Here is a 21,374-nt window from a genome sequence, read left to right as displayed (position 1 = left end):
TTAGAAAAAAGAAAAAGAAAAAAAAAGGAACTTACATTGATAATACACGCCCCTGAGAATGCTACGATCACAGCTACTAAGTTAACCGTCAGCTGGAACTGTAAAAATTTAGAGATACTATCGTAGACATTACGTCCCCACATGACGGCTTTGACTATACTGGTGAAGTTATCATCCGTCAGAATGATGTCGGAGGCTTCTTTGGCGACGTCAGTTCCAGCAATTCCCTGAAAACGTGAAAATGATGGTGCGGATTAAGTAGCAAGAAACGGAAGTGTCTTTATTGGAGTACATTTTTAAATTGATTACATAAGGATTAAAACATATTTTTTAAGTTGAAGAACCTGAAGAACCTTTGCATGTACATGTAACCTGGTTTACACTAAACACAGTTAAGCAGTTCTTTTAGCTTGAGCAGCTCTATGAAAATGGGCCTTGCTCATGAATGCAGTAGTTTGAAAAGAACTTGGCCCAATTTCATAAATCTATTGAGCAGAAAATACCACTTGACAAATGCTTAGCCAAAATTGCGTGGGGCACCAGTCACAATAATGTAAACTTAATGTATTTTTGTCTGGTATTAACCTGTTTCTGTTAAGCAATACTTGTCTGTGCTTAGCAAACCTTTGTGCTTAAAAAATCAGCTGCATGAAGTTGGGCCTTGAAGACTCACCATTGCAAAACCAACATCAGCCTTCTTCAGGGCTGGTGCATCGTTTGTTCCATCACCGGTCACCGCTACCACTTCACGATGAACCGATATTTTACTGTCGATAATTCCTTTGACTAGTGTGTGCTTGTCGGTTGGAGATGACCGAGCTAGCACTCTAAGCTGGGGCCAGACCTTATCCAACAGGCGTTGCTGGACCTACAAGTGGAACGTGGATTTTAAAAAAAAGTCAACTAAATTTCTATCCCGCTCATCTCCAGATGCCCAAATTTAAGAAATAGACAATTTAAAAGACAGTATGGACACTAATAAAACACACCTTACAGAATAAAAGTACAAGATTAATTGGAAAAACAAATTAAGAATTAAATAATTAATTATTTAAGACTAAAAAGCTCATAATGTGCTTTTTAAAATACAACCTGTGCAAAGAAGAAATTCTAGTAAATTACAATGTAAAAAGCACTATGAATATTGAGAATAAAAACATTCAGCAAGGTATTTGTATGGGCTCGACAACACTGTGGGACAGTTTGGTCAAGGGATATTATATTATAGATACCCATAGATTAGTAAATCAATCTATCCTTTTCGGAAAAACCTGTCATTATCAGCTGTTAAGACACTGAAGAAAATGCACCCACCTTTCCGAATCTATCTCTAATTCTTCTGTTAAACTCTTTCCCTTCGAGGACGAGGAAGTCTTCTCCAGGGACGAGAATACCACATTTAGTCGCGATGGATCGAGCCGTGTTTACGTTGTCACCAGTCACCATGCGTACAGTGATACCAGCTTTCTGGCACTGGATGATAGCTGGCGGTACCTGAGCAGATGTAAATAAATGAGATTAGTTGGTAAGACACTAACTGGTAATTGTCAAAGACCAGTCTTCTCACTTGATGTGTCTCAAACATATGCACAAAATAACAAACCTGTGAAAATTTGAACTCAATTGGTCGTCGAAGTTGCATGATAATAATGGAAGAAAAAACACCCTTGTCACACGAAGTTGTGTGCTTTCAGATGCTTTTTTTCGGGACCTCAAAATCTAATTCTGAGGTCTCAAAATCAAACTAATTCTTTCTTGCTTAGCTTATTTTTGTGCTTCAGCATCTCTGTGAAATTAAACCTCAAAATCAGAAATTAAAGTTGGTTGAAAAACATCTCTACAATAGTAGGAATTGAAACTTTGCAGGGTGGAAGTACAACTAAGCGGTATTGCCATGTGAATATCTCTTTTGAGCAGTGTTGGTTCTGTAAAGAACTGGTGGCTACAACTCAACGTTTCGATCGGTATGCTCTGATCATTCTCGTCAGAATGCTGGACTCTGTTGCACTTCTCAAAAAAGATACTCACATGGTAAGAGCAACTATAAATATAACTATGAATAGTAAACTTGAGGGTACAACCATGGGTAAAATCTCTTTTGAAGGAGTGGTGGCTCTGAAAAGAGCCGGTTTGGTCTCGACATTTCGAAAAGTATTCTCTTCTCCTGAAGACAAGCAGAATATACTTTTTGAAACCTCGTGAGCACACCGGCTCTTTTCAGAACCACCACTCCTTCAAAAGAGATTTTACACATGGTTGTACTATTCATATTTATATTTATAGTTACTCTTGAACCTCTCTTAGTTAATCTCTACAAAAGGAAAAGTGACTGCAATACCTCATCTCTGACGGGGTCCTCGATCCCGACGATGGCGACGCAGTTCAGATTAGTCACGACGCTGTTCTCATCTTCCCAGTTGACCTCCTCTCCCGCGGCGAAGTCACGATACGCCAAGGACAATGTACGTAGACCATCCGAGGCCATGGGTTCAATCACGTTCTTGACCGTCGACTCCTTGTCTTTCATATTGAAGGGCTGCAGTTGGCAGTTAGCGTCTACAATCTGTGTGCATCTGAATCGAGATGATAAATAAGAACATGTCTTAGACAGAGCTGCCATCATTTGCATCTTACAATCAGAGAGATTCGGTACAACGGTCAGTGAGTTACTTATAACCATTTTGCGACAGAATAGCAACAAATTTTTACATAATCAGAAAGAATATTTTGAATTTGTTCATTAGAGCATGGAAAGTTTGGGCTTATACTCAGGGATCTTTCTGCAGAATCAGAGAGAGTTGGCATATCTGCTTAGATGTGGACTACTAGTACGGCAGGTAGGTGATGGCATTGCGCCCTTTTTCATAAATCAAGCTTGGAGCTTTGCATTCTGTACATCATGAGAAAGATATTGGACTGGACTTTTCTCAAAGCGAGCACAGAAAGTATTCAGACGATCAAGCAGTGTGACATCATGTGACACGGCCGCATGGGAAAAATTATGCTGAAGTTTCTCATACAGCTACTAGATGACAGCCTGTTCAAATTGGGAAGTGGATGAGCCAAGGTAAAGTACACAAACACACACAAGTGTGTATACGCATCCAACCCTGAACTTCTCATTGCCAATCTTTTCTTTAAACTGTCCAACAGCTTCCATTGTGTTTGTGCAAGTTTTCCAACCGTGGACCTTTCCCGAATCGTGGACACCTGTTGTCCTCTTTTGTTATAGGTCCCCGGTTTTAATGTGTATACCTACTCACCGACACACACTGGTGCCAGTTATATTTCCCCGGAAGTTGAACTTACTTCTTCATAATGATTTCACTGGCTCCCTTGGAGTATAACCGGAAGCCACCACCCTCCAGTGGTATGACGGTGCTCATGGACTTGCGCGTGGAGTTAAAGGTGTAGCAATGGACGTAACGCTCCACGGGCCACCGATCTCGAATAGCCTGGTACTCTTGTTGAAGTCCAACGACCAGACCAAGGAGGGCACACTCTGTCTTGTTGCCGACCTGCCTGGCCAACTGACCTTCTTGCTCCGGTGCCTGTGAACAAGTTAGGAATGAAAAGAGTAAAGTGACTTGACAGTTGGTGGTTTGTTTCCAGCCTTCGATTTCACCAAACTTATCCTAACTTAGGATTAATCCTAGGACTTAGGACGAGCAAAGTTCCGTATCCTTAAACGTTAGGACACATTTAACCCATCCTAGGTTACTCGTCCTAACTCGAGATAGGATAATTAATCCTAGCATTTCGTGAAATTGGCTGCAGGTAACTCATGAGGAATTCAATATTGAAAATATTTGAAAAGAGTGAGGAGAAATTCGCCTATTATTGTCGTTGAACAACCTTTTGAGCATGGAGTCTAAAGCCGTATCCAAAATTGGCGGCTACAGTATTGGCTATGACTGTTTCTAAGGGCGTTGCTAAAGACATGCTATATTTCAATGCGTAAACCTAGCCGTAGCCATAGCTGTGGCAGCCAATTCGAACACAGCCTAACACTTAGTAATAGATAATAAATAATAATTATAACAAGTTCTTATATAAGCGCTTTTCACCAAAGCGTCTCAATGCGTTTTACATTAGTGCCCTGGTGGTCATTGGGCCAATAACATTCTTTGAATCTTTGTTATTGATGTTTCTGGGGAGTATTACAGCCCTGAGCTGATGTGGTGCTCCAGTGGCTTTTTCATACAAAGTATCAACCTCTAGCTTTGCAGCTACCCATTAATAACACTGGGTGAAGAGAAGCAATTATAGTATGGCTTCTTGCTCAACAACACAATTACAATTATCATGGTCGCGTTTTGAACCCACACTCCTACGACTTAACCTTGAACTTGATGCTCTTAACCGGTCGGCCATGCCACCCTACGCTTCACTGTGTTTGGTACAAATCATATAAATGCAACTCAGAGATGGCCGTGTGTCTAGTTAACTGAGTTAACATACTTGAGACTTTGAGGCCATTCGTTGGCACTGCCATTCTTGAACATTGGCAAAAAAAGTTATCATTTCTAATGGGTATTGGGAGGTTGTTCCACATTAGGGAAGCAATATTACTCTCAACTGACCAGCAATCTGGAAGCATAGCTGCTGTTAACAGAGACGCCTTCAGAAACCAGTTGTATCAGGTCGGCACCAAACTCCTCATAGCTCGGTATCTTCTTGTGATGATTCAAGCCCGTGTAAATTTGGACGACCGTCATCCGGTTGGTGGTCAGGGTACCAGTCTTATCTGAGCATATAGCAGTGGCGTTCCCCATCGTCTCGCAGGCATCAAGATGCCTCACGAGGTTATTGTCCGTCAACATTTTCTATAAACAAAAAGACAAGTTTTTCAAAGTTAGATCTGGCATGTTGCTTGGACTACAGGACATAAGCATTCTCAGTCAAAGGGTATCCTAAATCAGGGTAAACTTTGAGAGGGTGAGTGCAACAAAGCTCGAGCACAAGAAGGCAGGTGACAAAATGCAAGGGAAAGAAGAACGGATAGTTGGACGACTAGTGAAATTTACTACTCCACTAGTCGTGACTCAAATAGTTGCGACTTTGACACTAGTCGCGCCTAATTTTTAATTCCCAAGATGCATTGCGACATACTGTTTGCCGCAGGCGCAATATAGCAAAGTTTATGCTGGAAGGATTGACGAATTGTGTCACTAATATCCGATTGTGTTTCGTAAGTTAATTTTGTTGTTGTGAATAGTGGTGAGCAACACAATTGTAGTAGTCGTGGCGGCCTGATAAACGGAGTAGTTGAAAAACGGTAGTCGCAACTCGACAAAGCAATCAACGGTGACACTTGTCGCCCAGGCTTAAGACTTAAGTTGGTAAAGCCAAACATCAAAGGGTTGAATGTAACAGGGTTAGTATCCCTCCCTCACCTTGACCGAGTAGGCCAGAGATATAGTAACAGCCAGGGGTAGACCCTCCGGTACAGCCACGACGAGGACAGTCACACCAATGATGAAAAAGTTGACAAAACTTTGCAGATGACCTGTCTCCCACGGTTGCTTGTCGACACCGTAGGTGGTGATGCAGAAACGAATGATGAGGACAAGAGTGGTGAGAACAGCTATGGTGACGCCTGCAGGAAATGGAGAGAAGAAAAACTTTGTTTAGTATTTTGTTTATCCTGCAAGGTATGTGGAGCTACATGTACGTTTTGAAGTATGAGACTTATTCCTTTAGAGAGCACTGTGTAATGGTTTAGTGGAGCATTATGCAGCAAGGAGAGGTTTGCGGTAACAACATGTGGATATCTCTTTTTGAGTAGTGTGGTTTCCGAAATAAACTGGTGGTTAACGACTCATTGTTTCGATCAGTATGCTCCAATTGTCTTAAGACAATCAGAACTTGGCGATAGTTAACCACTGGTTCTTTTCACAACTAACACTATTCAAAAACAGATATCCACACTGTGTTACCACAAACCTGTCCTAGTTGTATGTCAACCACACAAAGTTTTTAAATCCTACTTAACATGCATCAAATCGAACCAGAAACAACGGGGCAAACCCCTTCTCTTTTTGAGAAGAGACTTACGGCTTCAAATCCCATCTGAAGGTTGCCGCGATAGTGGCTAAGTGTCTTGGTTAAGGACAAAAGTGTCACTTGGACCCTCAATCTGCTGCTCAGAAGCACCAGAGCTTGAGTCTGGTGCTCGGCCATGAACACCATTTACTAGGGGGATGTATTCATTGAAATTGAGGCATTTATCCGAAGTGGCGACAGCAGCTACGGCTGCGGCTGTTGCTAAGGGTGTCCTATACTTAGCTATAGCCGCTAATTGGAACACGGCCTTACCTGCATAACCAATCTGGATAGCTAGCTTGGTGAGTTTGCCCTGCAGGACAGACTTGCCCTCCATCAGATTGGAATCTTCCTTCTCTTGCAGCATGGCTTCCTTCTCTGGGTTAGGACCACGACTGTTGGCGGCCCCCGTTGCTGATTCATCAATGTTGTTACCATCTGCTGGTACTTTGACAACGGCTTCAGGAGAGAAACAAAAACATATCCTCATTAGCTATTGTGACAGTTTCAGTTGTTGCTTGGGAAAAAATAGGACAATTTCATGTTCATATGGTGTAGGCTTACGTAGCTTTTTCAGGCTAGTTGGTGAAAAAAAAATCTGATATTTCCGTGAGCAAAAATATCCAACCAAATAGGAGAAAAAATCATGCCTGCAGTTTCAAAGCATCAGTTATGCTGAATGGAGAGAAGACGAGGAATGAAGTTTCAGTTTTAGATGTAGGAGGAAAACACCAAATTGTTCTAGAGAAAACCCACGCAGTCAGGTAGAGACTGAAAACCCAATCCATATAATGCCCCCTGCGTGATTCGAACCAGGGTCCTAGAGGTAGAAGGCGAGGAAAGATACAACTACGCCAACCCCACCACCCATTAAGACATTTCTACCTTTCTATACACCCCTGAGGTTATAGATTTCTAGAAGCTTTTGGACAAAGTTTCCTCAGCATTAGAGAAGTATATAACAGAATAGTATTTCCATCAATCAGAAGTAAATAACATCTGGGTTTTATTTTTCAACAAGCAGTCTGAATTCAGATACAAGTCTGAAATGTATCATCCCTGAAGCTTAGCATGAAAGAAGTGGAATCTAAAAATAGTCTAGGGTTGTCTAAAGTCACGACAGCTGAAACAGTCATCACAACATTGGGTCAAATCGTGGTCAAGTCACTTAAGGCTAATTAAGGCCCTTTTTCCAAAACCACGGCTTCGGCTTTGGATTCAGCTTCAGGCTCCGTGCTCCGTCCTCTCGTCTGAAGCCCTGAGCTGGTAACCAAACCCGTGGTTTTGAAAAGGGCCTAAGCGAGCTGTATGAGTATAATCGATCCCTAACCCTAAGGTAAATGGGTACCTGAGACTAATCATGAAAAGGCAAAACAAAGCAGATCAATGCTGGAAAGATAATTGTTGCCCTTTAGTCATTTTACCTTTTGAGAAAGGCTCTGCTATGGTCGAAACATCAGGCCGTTAACAGTTTTAAAGTGAAGGTCTCCATGACCTAGGCTTCACAAACATGTGGCTACACTGGGCCCACAATTCACAAGAGGTCCGGTTAAATTCTCAAATGCAAAGAAAAATATCAGTGTACAAGAAGTACGTCATTGAGTTTGATGATTCCCTCTAAAAACTGCCTTCACTTACCTCTATCGGCAACACCATCTTCCTCCGGCTTTTGACCTTTGACACCAAGTAGCAATGAGAAGATTTGACCTGTTTGTGAATTGAGGCCAACTGCTGTTACTACCATCTTACCACTCCCCTCCAAAACATGAGTTCCTGTCAAATAATAAAAAAAATCATACATCAAATAGTTAAAATAATAATGAAAAAAATTGCTTCAATAAGTGAAAATAATAAGTTCCCTTATGGTTGTCCTCAAGCAGTGTTGGAAAGTAACTGAAATGTTTATAAAAAAGATGAGTCTTCAGGGCCGTTTTTCAAGTGTCTTTTGTCTGGATGGCTCTGATGGAGTTTGGCAGACCTGGAAAGAACGGGATCCTCATGAAATATTTCCAGCATGTTCCACAACAGTGATAAGACTGCAGGACTTGCAATTACAAGGTTGTGGGTTCAAATCCCATAAGCTAACTGCCGATTCCACAATGACTAGAATATTTATTGTCGTCTAGTTAATTAATCAAAATGTTGTCACTTATTACCTCCAGAGAGAACTAACACTTGTAATATGCAACTCCGAGCAGCTTCGACATCTGGCTTTTACACACCAAAATGCAATACTGAGCGCTACGTGAATCGAAGCTACCCTCTTTATCAAGAAACTTGAAATAAATGTTTGGGTTGCTGGGTAAATTTGGTGTGTGTGTATTGATGTATGCTTTTGCCCCTTTTTTTATATTCTTTGTTTGTATTTTGATGGCATGCTTTTACCAGTTTATGCTTAATTTTTATAATCTCAAAAACATGTTGGTGTTTGTGTATTGATTTAATCTGTTTATTGTTAATTTCATTTTTCTTAACTCTGTAAAAACGTTGTGAATTTGAGTGTTGTCAACCTTTTGCTTGTTTTTTATTTAGATTAAATAAACCATTAATATAATATACGCAATTACATGATTTGTTCAATTCATAATCAACCAATGTTTGTATAAGAGAGATTGGCTGTTGCCAGTTTGGCGTTTATATCCCCTTGTCGGAGTTTGCCAAACAAACAAACTAACAGACCAGGAAAAAAACATGTATACAATTACTTCTCCCTGATTCTTTGTCGTCAAGTCTGCACAAAGTCTAAAGGAACAGGCAGGTATCTCATCAGACCGTAACCACAATTTAGTCAAATGACTCTAACTTAATCATCTGTATACCGAAGAGCATTGGTTTTTAATTCACCACTGTCATGATTACATTACAGTTTGATTTAAAAATAAATTGACTTTACCCGGGTATACAATTTGATTTCCCGGGTAATTAAATGGAGACGAAAAAAAAATCGGGCGATTGGCTTCACAGAAATTTACGTTAATAGAAATGGAGTCTCCTGACGATGACTAGAGCAAGCTAGTCGAAACGTTGAGACCAATTTCAGAACTGACTCCGCGACAGTACAGTTAAAAATACGATCCTATAAGCTAAAGTAGTAGTCCAAGTCTATTTTCTATACCATCCGCTCTGGTAATAGTTAAAAGCAGGAAAGTTCTTTTCAGAACTGAGAAGTCTCCCGTACCCCCGATTATCTACTCCGCGGCAGTAGAATAAAGCAAGACAGTTCTCTAAGAACCAACTCTACCTGGCAAGTAGATACACACACGGTGTTACCGCAAACCAAATATACATTGTTACCTCACCATGCAATGCCTCAAATCCTATATACATTCTACATGCTAGGGGAAAAGTTTCCACAATTAGGAAGATTTTCAAATGTGTTCATCAGAACATGGCTGGTATCAGCAGAGTGCACTACCTTCCTAATAGAAGACTTTTGAGACGCTGGCGGCAGCAGACATAACGGTCCTTATTTGTGGCTTTGAGCGTGCACGCACATGCTCAGTATTAGCGCGTAGGTCTGAGCATGCGCACTACTGTGAAAAAGGACTGTCTAAAAGTCTTCCATTGTTTACAAAGCAATTATGGTTAAGGGCCTTGCTCGTGGGCACAAGTGTCGTGATAGGGTATCAAACCCCCACTCTGCTGCTGACACCAGAACTAGACCACTTGGCCACAAGACGCCATTGAGATAAAGAAAGAAAGAAAAAGGGCGAAAAAAAAACAAAGAAAATACTTCTCAGGGTTTTGTTAAATTTAAGATAGATTTATTCTAAGATTAAGACAAAAAATGATTGTTGAATACCTGAGAGTAGTGCTGGGTCCTTTTCAACACTCTTTTTGATGGCATCGGATTCACCCGTCAATGAGCTCTCGTCAACTTTGAGGTCATTACTCTGTATAACAATACCATCGGCTGGTAAAAGGTCACCTAGAGAGGGCAGCAAACATATGTTTTAATACATTGTTATAATTGTACACACAATCTAGAAATCTTTGTTCTAATAGTAAAAATCATTTGTTATTCCACCAGTTTTTACCAGGTCATATGTTGAACGCAGCTTCGCTCACGATGCCTAAACCTCATGGAGCAGTCTTCCGAATTATTTGAAAAAATATTGATTAACACTGATAAGTTTAAGATCGCTTAGAAGAAACACTTAGCATAGCAACGTGTTTTATCACTCAGTGTTATGTGCTTTATAAAAATGGTTAAAGGAACATTACAGAATTGGTTTTACTAACAAAACAGTTGCTGACAGTGTAAGCACTTTATGTAATCCACATATACATAAACTGACAAACATGTAGAAGTTTGAGATCGATCGGCCATCTGGGTCATGAGAGAATAGTGAAAAAAGGATTACACATTTTGCATGACATCGATGGAAGAAGAAAAAAAACGCTCACTGATCGATAAACTCCAACACAAAATTAGATTATTTATTTCTCACCAAATAATATGACATTTCAGTCATTAAATATTTCAAGGGATGTTTTCTACTATCATCATCATTAGACTAGACAAGTTTGATGTAAAATCTGTGATCTTCACGATTTTGTTTCTGCCCAATTCTGTAACGTTCCTTTAATTATCATTATATATATTATAACACATTTATTTGTTTATTTCTTGTTTGTCCTGTGGAAATCTTTCAGTGACACTCTTGTTTTTCAACTGGCACTTCCATTGGAAAATCAAGAGTCTAAGGGAAATTTTGGTAGGGGCAACAAGGCCGAGACCAGGGGCAAAAAACATGTAGGCCGCGACCTCTGTGTAATTTCAGGCCTGAAAAGTGCATTTTTTAGGCACCAAAGGTTCCCACAACTAAGTGAAACTTTGCATGGTATGAAGGAGTTAAAGAATAAACTATAAATAATAATAATAATAATAATAATAATAATAATAATAATAATAATAATAATAATAATAATAATAATAATAATAATAATAATAATAATAATAATAATAATAATAATAATAATAATAATAATAACAACAATAATAATAATAATGACGTCTTCTATAGCGCCGGTATCCACAAAAAAGTGCTCATGGCGCTTGCTCCAATAAAATTATTCCCCCTATGGTTGTTCTCCAGCAGTGCAAAAGAACAAGAACAATTACAAATTCCAATGTCTAGTAATTGTTACTGAAATGTTTTTTGAAAAAGATGGGTCTTCAGGGTTGATTTGAAAGTGTAAATAGAAGTAAACTTGCGAGTACAACCACGTAGTAATTCTCTTTTGAGGGGGTGTTAGCTCTGAAAAGAGCTGGTTTTGTCTCTAAGACAGTTTGACATGACAAAAGGGGGGGGGGGGACAAAAGAGAAAAAAAAAACCTGTTCGAATATACACACGATACTTCTTCTTAAAAATCTCACCATATCTTATCATACAGACATCACCGACTACAATTTCAGTAACTTTGACTAAGATGGCTTCCCCAGCTCGTATGACGGTGATTTTGTGCTCAGACTCAATCTTGTTCTGCAACCCTCGGAATTGTCTCTCCTTGGACCAATCGTTGAAAGCCGTGACTAAGATGACAACCATAACGGCCAGGAGGATGGCAAAACCCTCGATCCACTGGGCTTCCGTCTCCCCTGCTTCATGGTGTGATGAGGCTGGAAACAGTAAGGGTGGAATGTTAAAAGAAAAATCACCTTATCTGACATTCCTGTCAAACTTCTAACTTCCTTAAATTCTGTGTCCGTTCCAATCATTGATGAGGCTGGAAGGGAATAATAATAATAATAATAATAATAGTTATAAGCATAAAGCCTTACTTGGTAACTAGTAATAGGAAGAGGTTGATAGTATAAAACATTGTGAGAAATGGCTCCCTCTGAAGTCATGTAGTTTTCGAGAAAGAAGTAAATTTCCACGAATTTGATTTTGAGGCCTCATATTTAGAATTTGAGGTCTCGAAATCAAGAATCTGAAAGCACACAACTTCGTGTGACAAGTTTTTTTTTTTTTTCATTGATATCTCGCAACTTCGACAACTGATTGAGCTCAATTTTCACAGGTTTGTTATCTTATGCATATTGTTGAGATACACCAAGTGAGAAGACTGGTCTTTGACAATTACCAATAGTGTGCAGTGTCTTTAAATCAAAAACATCATTCAGTTTTTATCATTTGAAAAAAATAAGGCATAAACAGCCACAAGTACATGGATAAAGTGAACACATCTTCACATTCACACAATTTGTCCTTGTTTAGATCGAGGCATAGTGCAAATAATCTACCTCACTTTCGTTTGCCAGTGAAACTGACATCACCGTACCTACGGCAAAAGGACTGTGATCAATTCTAGAAAGTTAACACGACCGTTTCTTAATGTGTGTTTGGTCTGCACAGCCCAAAAGGCCTGTGTATCCACTGCTCTGACGGATGGCCAGGCTGATCTCCGCTGATGATGATGAATGACATATTGCGTTTTAGATAGGGACACAGAGTAATGGAGACAAGATTGCTGTGGACACGATCTTCCGAGGAACTCCATCTAACTTTTTAAGAAGGGGGGGGGGGGGGGGGGGGAGGGGAAAAAACACCTCACACTTTCAGTGGCAGTTGGCTTTCATTGCTATGGGGCACTGCATTTCAACCCTACACCCTCAGGTTTGGCAGATGCGTGTACTAACTGGCTATATTATTATCAGCTAAGGAAAGTCAGCACTTTTTTTAGCAAAATGAAATTGAAAACCTTGTCAGAGAATCACACTTACACATGTACACAATTAGCACCTCGAAACACCCACTCAAGAAGAAACTCTCACTCAAGAGTTTAAGGTACTCGATTGTAATCATTTGAACCCAAACAGCTACATGTAGCTGTGCACTCCAAAGCAAAAAAATTGCCGCGGACCAGTCAAACAAAATGTCATCACAACCATGACATTCTGAAGCAGGAAATCTAAATTTGTTTAGCACATCTACAGACTCTATGGATGTAAGCTTAAAATTTAAAGCATTCACTCTGGAGTTGCTGACCCTGCCAAAGTCCAAGGAACTAGCTATTCCCGGGAAAAAACAGCTACCTCTAGTACTGTACGTAATTTTTCCCAGGAAAATTGCATAGTCCCAAGATTATAATGAAAGAAAAAACACCCTTGTCACACAAAGTCGTGCGCATTCAGATGCTTACAAGATTTGCAGACCTCAAATTCTAAATCTAAGGTTTCGAAATCAAATTCCTGGAAGATTACTTCTTGCTAGAAAACTACTTTACTTTAGAGGGAGCTGTTTCTCACAATGTTTTATACTATCAACCTCCATCAATCAAGACAGGTTTTATGCTTATAATTATTTTGACTAATTACCAACAGTGTCCACTGCCTTTAAGACAATGTGTACTTACTTGGTAAGAAAGCTAGTCCTAAGGAGATGAAAGCTGCTATAACAAGCATGATAAGGGTAGCATCTTGAACGGCCTCCCACATCAGCTGTATAAAGGACTTGGGTGGCTTGGGAGGGATTTCATTCCGGCCATATTTTTCCATCCTTTGGTCTAGGTCAAGTTTCATGCCCTGGCTACCGCTTATACCTGTTGGTAAACAAGACGGATCAATGTAAAGATGTTTAGCAATAGGAAATATAATAATAATAGTAAAAAGTGGCTTCTTACATGTAAATTATAGCGCACATATCCGTCACACAGTGATGCTCAAGGCGCTTTAACATACAGTATTTCCCGTAAGGTATGTGGGACTACGTTGGAATGATGAGACCAACTCCTTTTACATAGCAACATTTTTTGGTTAGGTGGAAGTCGGTCAGATCTGGCAGGCATTTGCAGATGCGATGAGCATTTTGGTACAAGCCATTTCCAGCCACTATAAAGGGTTAACCTAGGAATGAGTGTTCCTTTTTACAAGCCTTTTTGAGGTATGGTGGGCACAATACTATGACACTATTAGGTTTGGATAAATTTGTCTGTATACACCCAAACCAAACAGTGCACTCATATAGTGGCCACCATACCTCAAAAAGGCTAATGTACCTGAGACAGGCTCTTGGCCTTTTTCGGGGCAAAGTTGCATAAAAAGGGTGTTTATATCATAATCTTTCTATTACAGAAATGTTCCCACACAAATCCTAAAATTTAATTTAAAGTGCCACTTAACTCCAGAGGTTAGTGACCAAACCTCTCATAAAATGCACACTTGGATTTCTTAAAGCAAGGTTTTGCAAGACCACAGATAACAACATTCTCTCAGATGTTGCAAAAACCCTCTGCAATTTTGTACCTTTTGTTTTTTTGTGGGTGTCGGTGGCCTGGTTTACTTTAAAGAGGAATGGAAATGTCAAATGTTAGACGCATTTTTCTCAGAATGATGTCATCAGATGTTTTGGGTGTTGACAACATTTGTACTGGAAGAGTATCAAATGCAATGGCAGACTGCACAATTTTAGCGCGAGGCTAGAGATTTATATTTTTTTCCCCCCACTAACGTGAGGACTCTTTTGGAAAATGACTAGTCCTAAAAATGACTGTCACAAAAATTGATTGTTCATTTCCTTTCCTCTTTAATGGGACTGTAGCACTTAGAAAATAAATATTAGCGTGGTATAAATGTCTATTATTATTACAAATGCAACAAATGACATGCAGGTCTTGAAATACTCCAACTGCACCCACAGCAAGTGCCCTGATGCCCTGTGCTTTTGCTGTGGTGCCCTTTGAAAGGGTCCAATAGAAACGTACATGTAGTTATGCATATTTTGCCCATAAAAGGGTCCCTTACCTGAGGAAAAAATGCTGTGCACCTTTAAGAGCACGATACCAGTCACAAATTCTACACGTGAAATGGTAATTTGGCTGGTAACCTTGTTAGGGTTTTGAAACATAGTTTTGGTGTGCTTCTAGCTACTTTTTGTGCTGAAGCAGCTCTAGGAAATTTTGCCCTGGATACGTAAAAACAATTTCTCCAAGCCATGAACAAAGACGCATGTAACACTTCACAGGTTGCCTTTTAAAAAAAATATCCCTAAAACGCCAGTGAAGTGAATACCTTAGGTTCAGTTTTATCAAAACAAAACAGAAGCAGAAGTGGACAAATATATCCATGACTGCATCAGCGACTATCAAAAGACTTTAACAGCGCGGTCTGTCCTTGACTGACATAGTATTTCTACACTGAGTGACGGCAATGTGTCAAGAGCAAACTGCAAGGTGGGGAAACTGGTAGTCTGTCAAGACGAGTACCGGTCACAGTAATTAAATCACAAATTTGATAGACTGACGTGTCTAATTGCGCTATGGGGTAGTGTGTTGGACTGCACTAGGACAACATCGTATGCAGACCTGTTGGCTTTGTTTTGAAAGGGCAAGAGCACTAACCGATTTTCTCCATTGTAATGGGCCCTACGAGGAAATTGTAAATTTCTACTGGAGCATTTCAAGGGCACCAAGGCAATGACCAGCCTGTGAGTGACCAGAAGAGTGACCAGAAAAGGGAACCAGAAGAGGGGCCTTTTTTTCCTCGGCCTTTGGCCTCGGGAAATAGGTCCCTCTTCTGGTCACTCAAAGTCCCTCGGGAGAATAGACGTTCACTAGTTACCTCATTGCCAGTCAATATTACATCCCCATCAATATCAGGAATGCTCCTAGCTTTTTCTTGTCTCTCATCTTTTTCTGTTCAGCGATTTGATTTTTGATGTAATGGCGCTTTATAAATACCTTCTATTATTAAAATTATTACATCAGACTGGACGGATAAACAAGTAGGACAAAAATGAACTGACTCTCTTACCATGTGTTGGTGATGTGCGTAGTTTTTGACATAGTCCTATATTGTCCGTGTATTTCGTCTTAATTGTCTTTGCGAGTTCCGCTTTCCTAATTTCCATGAGCTGCCGTAGCTCGGAAACGGGTATGGTAAGTGCCAGACCATCAACTTCTTCCTCCGCCATATTGCTATACATTACCTAGGATACCTGCAGATAAGGAAATCAAAATAGAAGAGAGAAAAAACACAGGTTTAGAAAACGGAGCAAACATCAGGGGCAAGACTTCTGCTCTAGCATGGCAAAGGTTGTGGGTTTGAATCCCACCCGAGTGAATATGTCTGTGGTGTCATTTCACAGGAGCCAGGCAAGCACCAAATGTACAGAGCTCTTAAGAACGCTGTGAAAGGGCAAAAACCAGACACAAGACAAACCCAACACTCTTTCAGGAAGAGAAATATTCTTTGAGTGATACATGTGGTGTGTAGCTTCATATATTTTGTGGAAAAGACCATGTGTAGTCTGGCTCATACCATGTGTATGTACATTGTAGGTAATGTTAAAAATAGTAGAACTAACTAGCTCTCATAGCACAATTGAATGGGCTTTACGTATAGTTGCCCTGGGCCCAATTTCATAGAGCTGCTAAGCACAAAAATTTGCTTAGCATGAAATTTCTTCCTTGATAAAAACAGGTTTACCAACCAAATTTTTATTTGTTGGATAGTGCTTGTTACTGGTATTCAGCTGATGTTTGCTCATCCCGAAAATCATGTGACAATTTGATTGGTTATAATAATTGTTTTTATCGAGGCAGAAATTTCATGCTAAGCAAATTTTTGTGCTTAGCAGCTCTATGAAATTGGGCCCTGGTCATTGGGCCAATAACATTCTGGTAATCTTTTTTCAGCTACAGTGTACTTGGGGAGGATACATGTTATCTCTGATACATCTTCTGCTTGTCTTGTTCTGGTATTTCTAACATTGTACCTTCTAAAAAGTACATGTACCTACAGTAAATACGCACATATAGGTACCTTTAGTGTACAAACACATTACTCTGTACTCCTCATGTAACATGTACATGTACCTACAGTAAATACATAGGTACCTTTAGTGTACAAACACATTACTCTGTACTCCTCATGTAAAAGTACATGTACCTACAGTAAATACGCACATATACATGTACCTTTAGTGTACAAACACATTACTCTGTACTCCTCATGTAAAAGTACATGTACCTACAGTAAATACGCACATATAGGTACCTTTAGTGTACAAACACATTACTCTGTAGTCCTCATGTAAAAGTACATGTACCTACAGTAAATACGCACATATAGGTACCTTTAGTGTACAAACACATTACTCTGTACTCCTCATGTAAAAGTACATGTACCTACAGTAAATACGCACATATACATGTACCTTTAGTGTACAAACACATTACTCTGTACTCCTCATGTAAAAGTACATGTACCTACAGTAAATACGCACATATAGGTACCTTTAGTGTACAAACACATTACTCTGTACTCCTCATGTAACATGTACAGTATATGCATGATAGACACTTGTTATTATACAAATCTGTCTAATCACATAGAACTTTGCACCCTGAATAAAATTAACAAAAATTCCATTAAAATTAATTATTGAATCAGTCCAGATGAACAATCTATTAAGCCGACGTACACATAAGTTATCCTCAATAAGGAGACAATGTACAAAAAACAGTGACCATGGATCAGCCACGTCAGTTCAACATGTCCAATCTTCCTAGTATAATTGAGTTGCCAGTAACAATGGAGACTAATGTACTAATTTTTGTGTCCACAACTCATCAATAATTGGTTTTTATTCTTCTTCAACTGTAGAAAAAGGAGTGGAGAGAAGTCCCTTGAGAGTAAAAGAACTATCAGCGTGTTTGCATTCATCATTGCAAGTTTGTATTGTTTAGTCCTTGCCTGCAGAAAGGGACAATCGAGCTACTGAGATCTTCTTAAATGGCGCAATCAATGAGTATGCATCTGAAGCCATCATTTTAAACATTGTTTCCTCCTGTTTGCACTGCACTGCTTTGTCATGCTTATTTATTTTTATTTCATTTTTTAAGCTAATCACACTACAAGTATAGTATATGATAAACGCGACGTTCAACAAGAAAGGTAAGCATTGAACCAGCCAAAGCCCGACAGATTAAATAAAAAATAAACAAAGCTTCTGTCCTGGCGACTCTTCTAAATCTGGCACAAAAAAGTCCACTAACCGAGGTTTACTAGGCATTCTTTGATTACACAGTTAGCACAGAAATTTGATGCTTGCCTGTAAGCGGCGAATGGTGATCATAACAAAGAAATCAATGCAAGGTTTGCTAGCTAACTCTAGGTGTGCTCATGGAGATAGTGTGCTCAATCCTGTTGTCGAAGATGTTCAAAATAATAGCATACATTTGTACATGCGAAAGATGTAATGCACACTGATTGCTATACATAATGGTCGAGCCAGTAACTCACCAAATCAAACATGGAGGAATACGTTGCAGTACCCAATGGTAAAATATAGAATTTGAAACTGCTTCTAGCTATTGCGCAATCTCGGCGGTCTAGTTGGTAAGACCATGGAGTGCATGGAGACTATTAGACTATTTCTACCTCCATGGTAAGACACTGCTCTTGAATCGCAAAGGTCATTTCCATAAAAAATATAAATTATAAAATAAGTTGGTTTTAAAAATAAAGGAACATTTTAAAGTGTCTGCTCGAAAAATACTAATTAACACCAATTAATGTGTCTAACGATTTCCACGGGTGAGTTAATTCCTACAGCAAGCTCGCTCTATGGTCAATTAAAGCATTTCTCAGATGTCTCAGACTTTAATTGACTGTTTGTCTTAAAAGTATGTGTAACCCTGATTAGATTCATGCGTGACAGAGGGAACGAGGGGAGGGGGGGGAGTACATGTATGCCCATCAGTTCCTTGAGGGCCCAATGATGATAAGCCAAGATGAACCATCTTAAGAAAAAATGCCAAAGTTCATGGTTATTCACTTCCCACATCTGACGCTAATTACTGCTACAGTTACAAACGCCAGAGAGTAATGGCTCCTTGTTTTATCAGCATACTGATACCTTCTTTTCCCCCCCCCCAATCCTCCCTGACTTATCAGTGGAATCTTAATTATTTAAGATCTTGAGAAGCTGACTCAAGATCAACCCCCAGAGTGTATACGTGTGTGTGAGCTTGATTGTAAGTAGATAGCAACATGATTGATAATTGGTTATTTCCTTCTTATACCATTTGCAATTCAACATTTTAAAGAAAGTGTTCACAACGTTCAGAACAATAAACAAAAATGAAGAAATGAACAAATTTAACAATCTGTTGTGAATCTCTTTTTAATTTTACTGACACGTTAAATCGGTTGTTATACAGCTTTGTTTTCAGCTGTCCTATTTTTATACAAAGGGACTGCACAGTGAGAATCAAGTTCTGCTAAATTTGATCAATTATGGTGTGTTGTTTGTACAACATAAAAGCAGAGTATTTTGTAAATTTCCAGAGAATGAAATGTGATGAATTGATTCATACAAACTGTTTATGAATAAAGACACATTTAATTTATGAAGTGCGTGCATTAGAAGCAAGTGAATACACACATATTCACTTTATGGGTTCAACCCAACAGACAAGACAAATTTGTTTTCAGTTCTTCACAAATGAAATCACGCTGCCTTGCAAGGTCATGGAGGATCCCCCTCCAGAACGCAACACAAACGATAGTCCAGTCAAAGTTCAACACGTTACCTCATCGTCAATTCATCTTCCACACCATGACACATAAACAAATAACACAAACGCCAAGACAGAACAAGCAGATTAATCCCCCCCACCTCCAACTACACCCGCCCACATCTTAATAACAAAAGAAGCAATTGAGCATCAAAACAAAATTAAATTGTCGCTTCTTTACATCTCCCTGTTGTTTGGCAAATGGCGATCAAATCATTCGTTGAAAAAAATCACCCCGAGGAGTTCCCCCGGCAGTAATTCATCATTGCAATCAATACAAATCTTAGTGGGTTATAAACTGAACAGGGAGAGAGAGGGGGGGGGGGGCGTTTGATCATAAACTCATCATGGAGTCCAGAATACGAGGTTGATGGGACCAATTTCCGTCTTTGTCTTCACGGAGGATGATAAAGGGGAATAGTGAGAGATAGCAATCAGACTCTGGCAGCCATTTCTTACTATCCATGATGCGGCCTGCCGTTGTAATAACAAGGTGCAGATACACAGGAGGGGCCGCCCTTCATCGGGGGTAGACCTGATTTTTAAACATCTACATTCACAGTGAGGCTGTGAGATGTGCCCAAACCCTGGCCAAACATTTGAAGAGTAGATGATGGAATCGAAAGAAGAAGAGTAAGGCCATGTCCAAATTCATTACATTGTACATCCATGACTCTTTGTTTAGGTCCCTGTATTCCTAGTACATCTAAGTACTGAACGAGGCAGAAAGGGACCAGTCTATGTCCCTGTTAGCCTCTACATCACCACCGTAGAAAAAGCATACAATATCCTCCATGGCCCCTTTCAATAATAGCAGCCATCAACTAATACACTCCACCAACACTCTACCAGTGATATGAGAAACACATTTGTCAACCAGGAGTTCCTCTTCACTGCTCCTTATTGAGTTCATCATGTGCCGCGGAACAACCAACAGCGGTTGTGCCAGTTATGCCTTCGCAAACATTCATGTCATGCCATAAGGCATCTCTCCACTGCAATTCATATTGGCTACGACCTTTAGGTAAAGGGCGCAAAATCAAAGTCAGACTGCGTACAGCCCATGAAGCGTAGAAGTAGAGAGAGCCGCTCAATTACAAATAAATATTCCATTGGGTAACAACATGCACTTGACTAGTATGTGGGGCAAGTACAAGTGGGTTATTTTAGCTTGTACATGTTTTAAAGTCTACTGTTCAGGCATACAATGTATACCATACATGTATAATATGCCTATAGACCTATAGTACATGTACATACTACTTCCCCAATTTCGTTGCACCCTGCAAGCTGCAAACATTTGCATAGATCTTGCAATCAGGGAAATGTTGTACATTAATCAGAAAGATAATACTTAGAATTTCATTCAACATACGTAACAGCGGCAAAGTTTCCATTATAAGGTGATTTCCTAATTTGCTCTCCAGATTCAGAACACGAAAAGATAGGTGTATTTCCAGCGAACCTTCCGTAGACTATGAGTTTGGTGTCTCTTTATCGGAAAGCTCAGGTACCCTCCGCCCCACCCTGCCCTCTGAGGGCGTGCTTGAGTGATCTTGAGTCCTCCCTACCGACTCCCACATCAGCATCACTTTACACTCGGATACACACCACAAGAGGTGAATGTGAAGAGGATGATAATGATGCCCCAATGTTTATCACAGTCAATGGAATCTAGTCTCATGATTATGATTATGATTTTGATCAAGCTGCATGAGATGACAGGAACATGTACAAAATCCACTCAGGTATTTCTAACCGATATTCAAGAAACATTCAATGTAGGAGACAGTGTAATGAA

The 21,374-nt window shown here is 39.7% G+C and overlaps 1 protein-coding gene across 3 annotated transcripts in view; it reads right to left on the bottom strand.

Annotated features, from left to right (window-relative positions):
* Window positions 1-15,983, bottom strand: part of LOC117307273 (plasma membrane calcium-transporting ATPase 1-like) — a 32,462-nt gene extending 16,479 nt beyond the window's left edge. For all 3 annotated transcript variants that reach the window (XM_033791984.1, XM_033791986.1, XM_033791985.1), the window contains exons 1-13: window positions 15,804-15,983; window positions 13,409-13,594; window positions 11,427-11,669; window positions 9,848-9,973; window positions 7,684-7,818; window positions 6,319-6,504; window positions 5,397-5,599; window positions 4,584-4,826; window positions 3,310-3,551; window positions 2,339-2,573; window positions 1,315-1,494; window positions 674-868; window positions 36-227 (exon numbers count right to left, since the gene is read on the bottom strand). In XM_033791984.1, coding sequence (XP_033647875.1) covers window positions 36-227; window positions 674-868; window positions 1,315-1,494; window positions 2,339-2,573; window positions 3,310-3,551; window positions 4,584-4,826; window positions 5,397-5,599; window positions 6,319-6,504; window positions 7,684-7,818; window positions 9,848-9,973; window positions 11,427-11,669; window positions 13,409-13,594; window positions 15,804-15,975 — 2,538 coding nt within the window. In that variant the 5' untranslated portion in view covers window positions 15,976-15,983. The remainder of the gene's footprint in view (window positions 1-35; window positions 228-673; window positions 869-1,314; window positions 1,495-2,338; window positions 2,574-3,309; window positions 3,552-4,583; window positions 4,827-5,396; window positions 5,600-6,318; window positions 6,505-7,683; window positions 7,819-9,847; window positions 9,974-11,426; window positions 11,670-13,408; window positions 13,595-15,803) is intronic.
* Window positions 15,984-21,374: the final 5,391 nt, after the last annotated feature.

Source organism: Asterias rubens, chromosome 2 (genome assembly GCF_902459465.1).
Source record: "Asterias rubens chromosome 2, eAstRub1.3, whole genome shotgun sequence".
Lineage (NCBI taxonomy): Eukaryota > Metazoa > Echinodermata > Asteroidea > Forcipulatida > Asteriidae > Asterias > Asterias rubens.
This window is presented reverse-complemented; position numbering and strand designations above follow the sequence as displayed.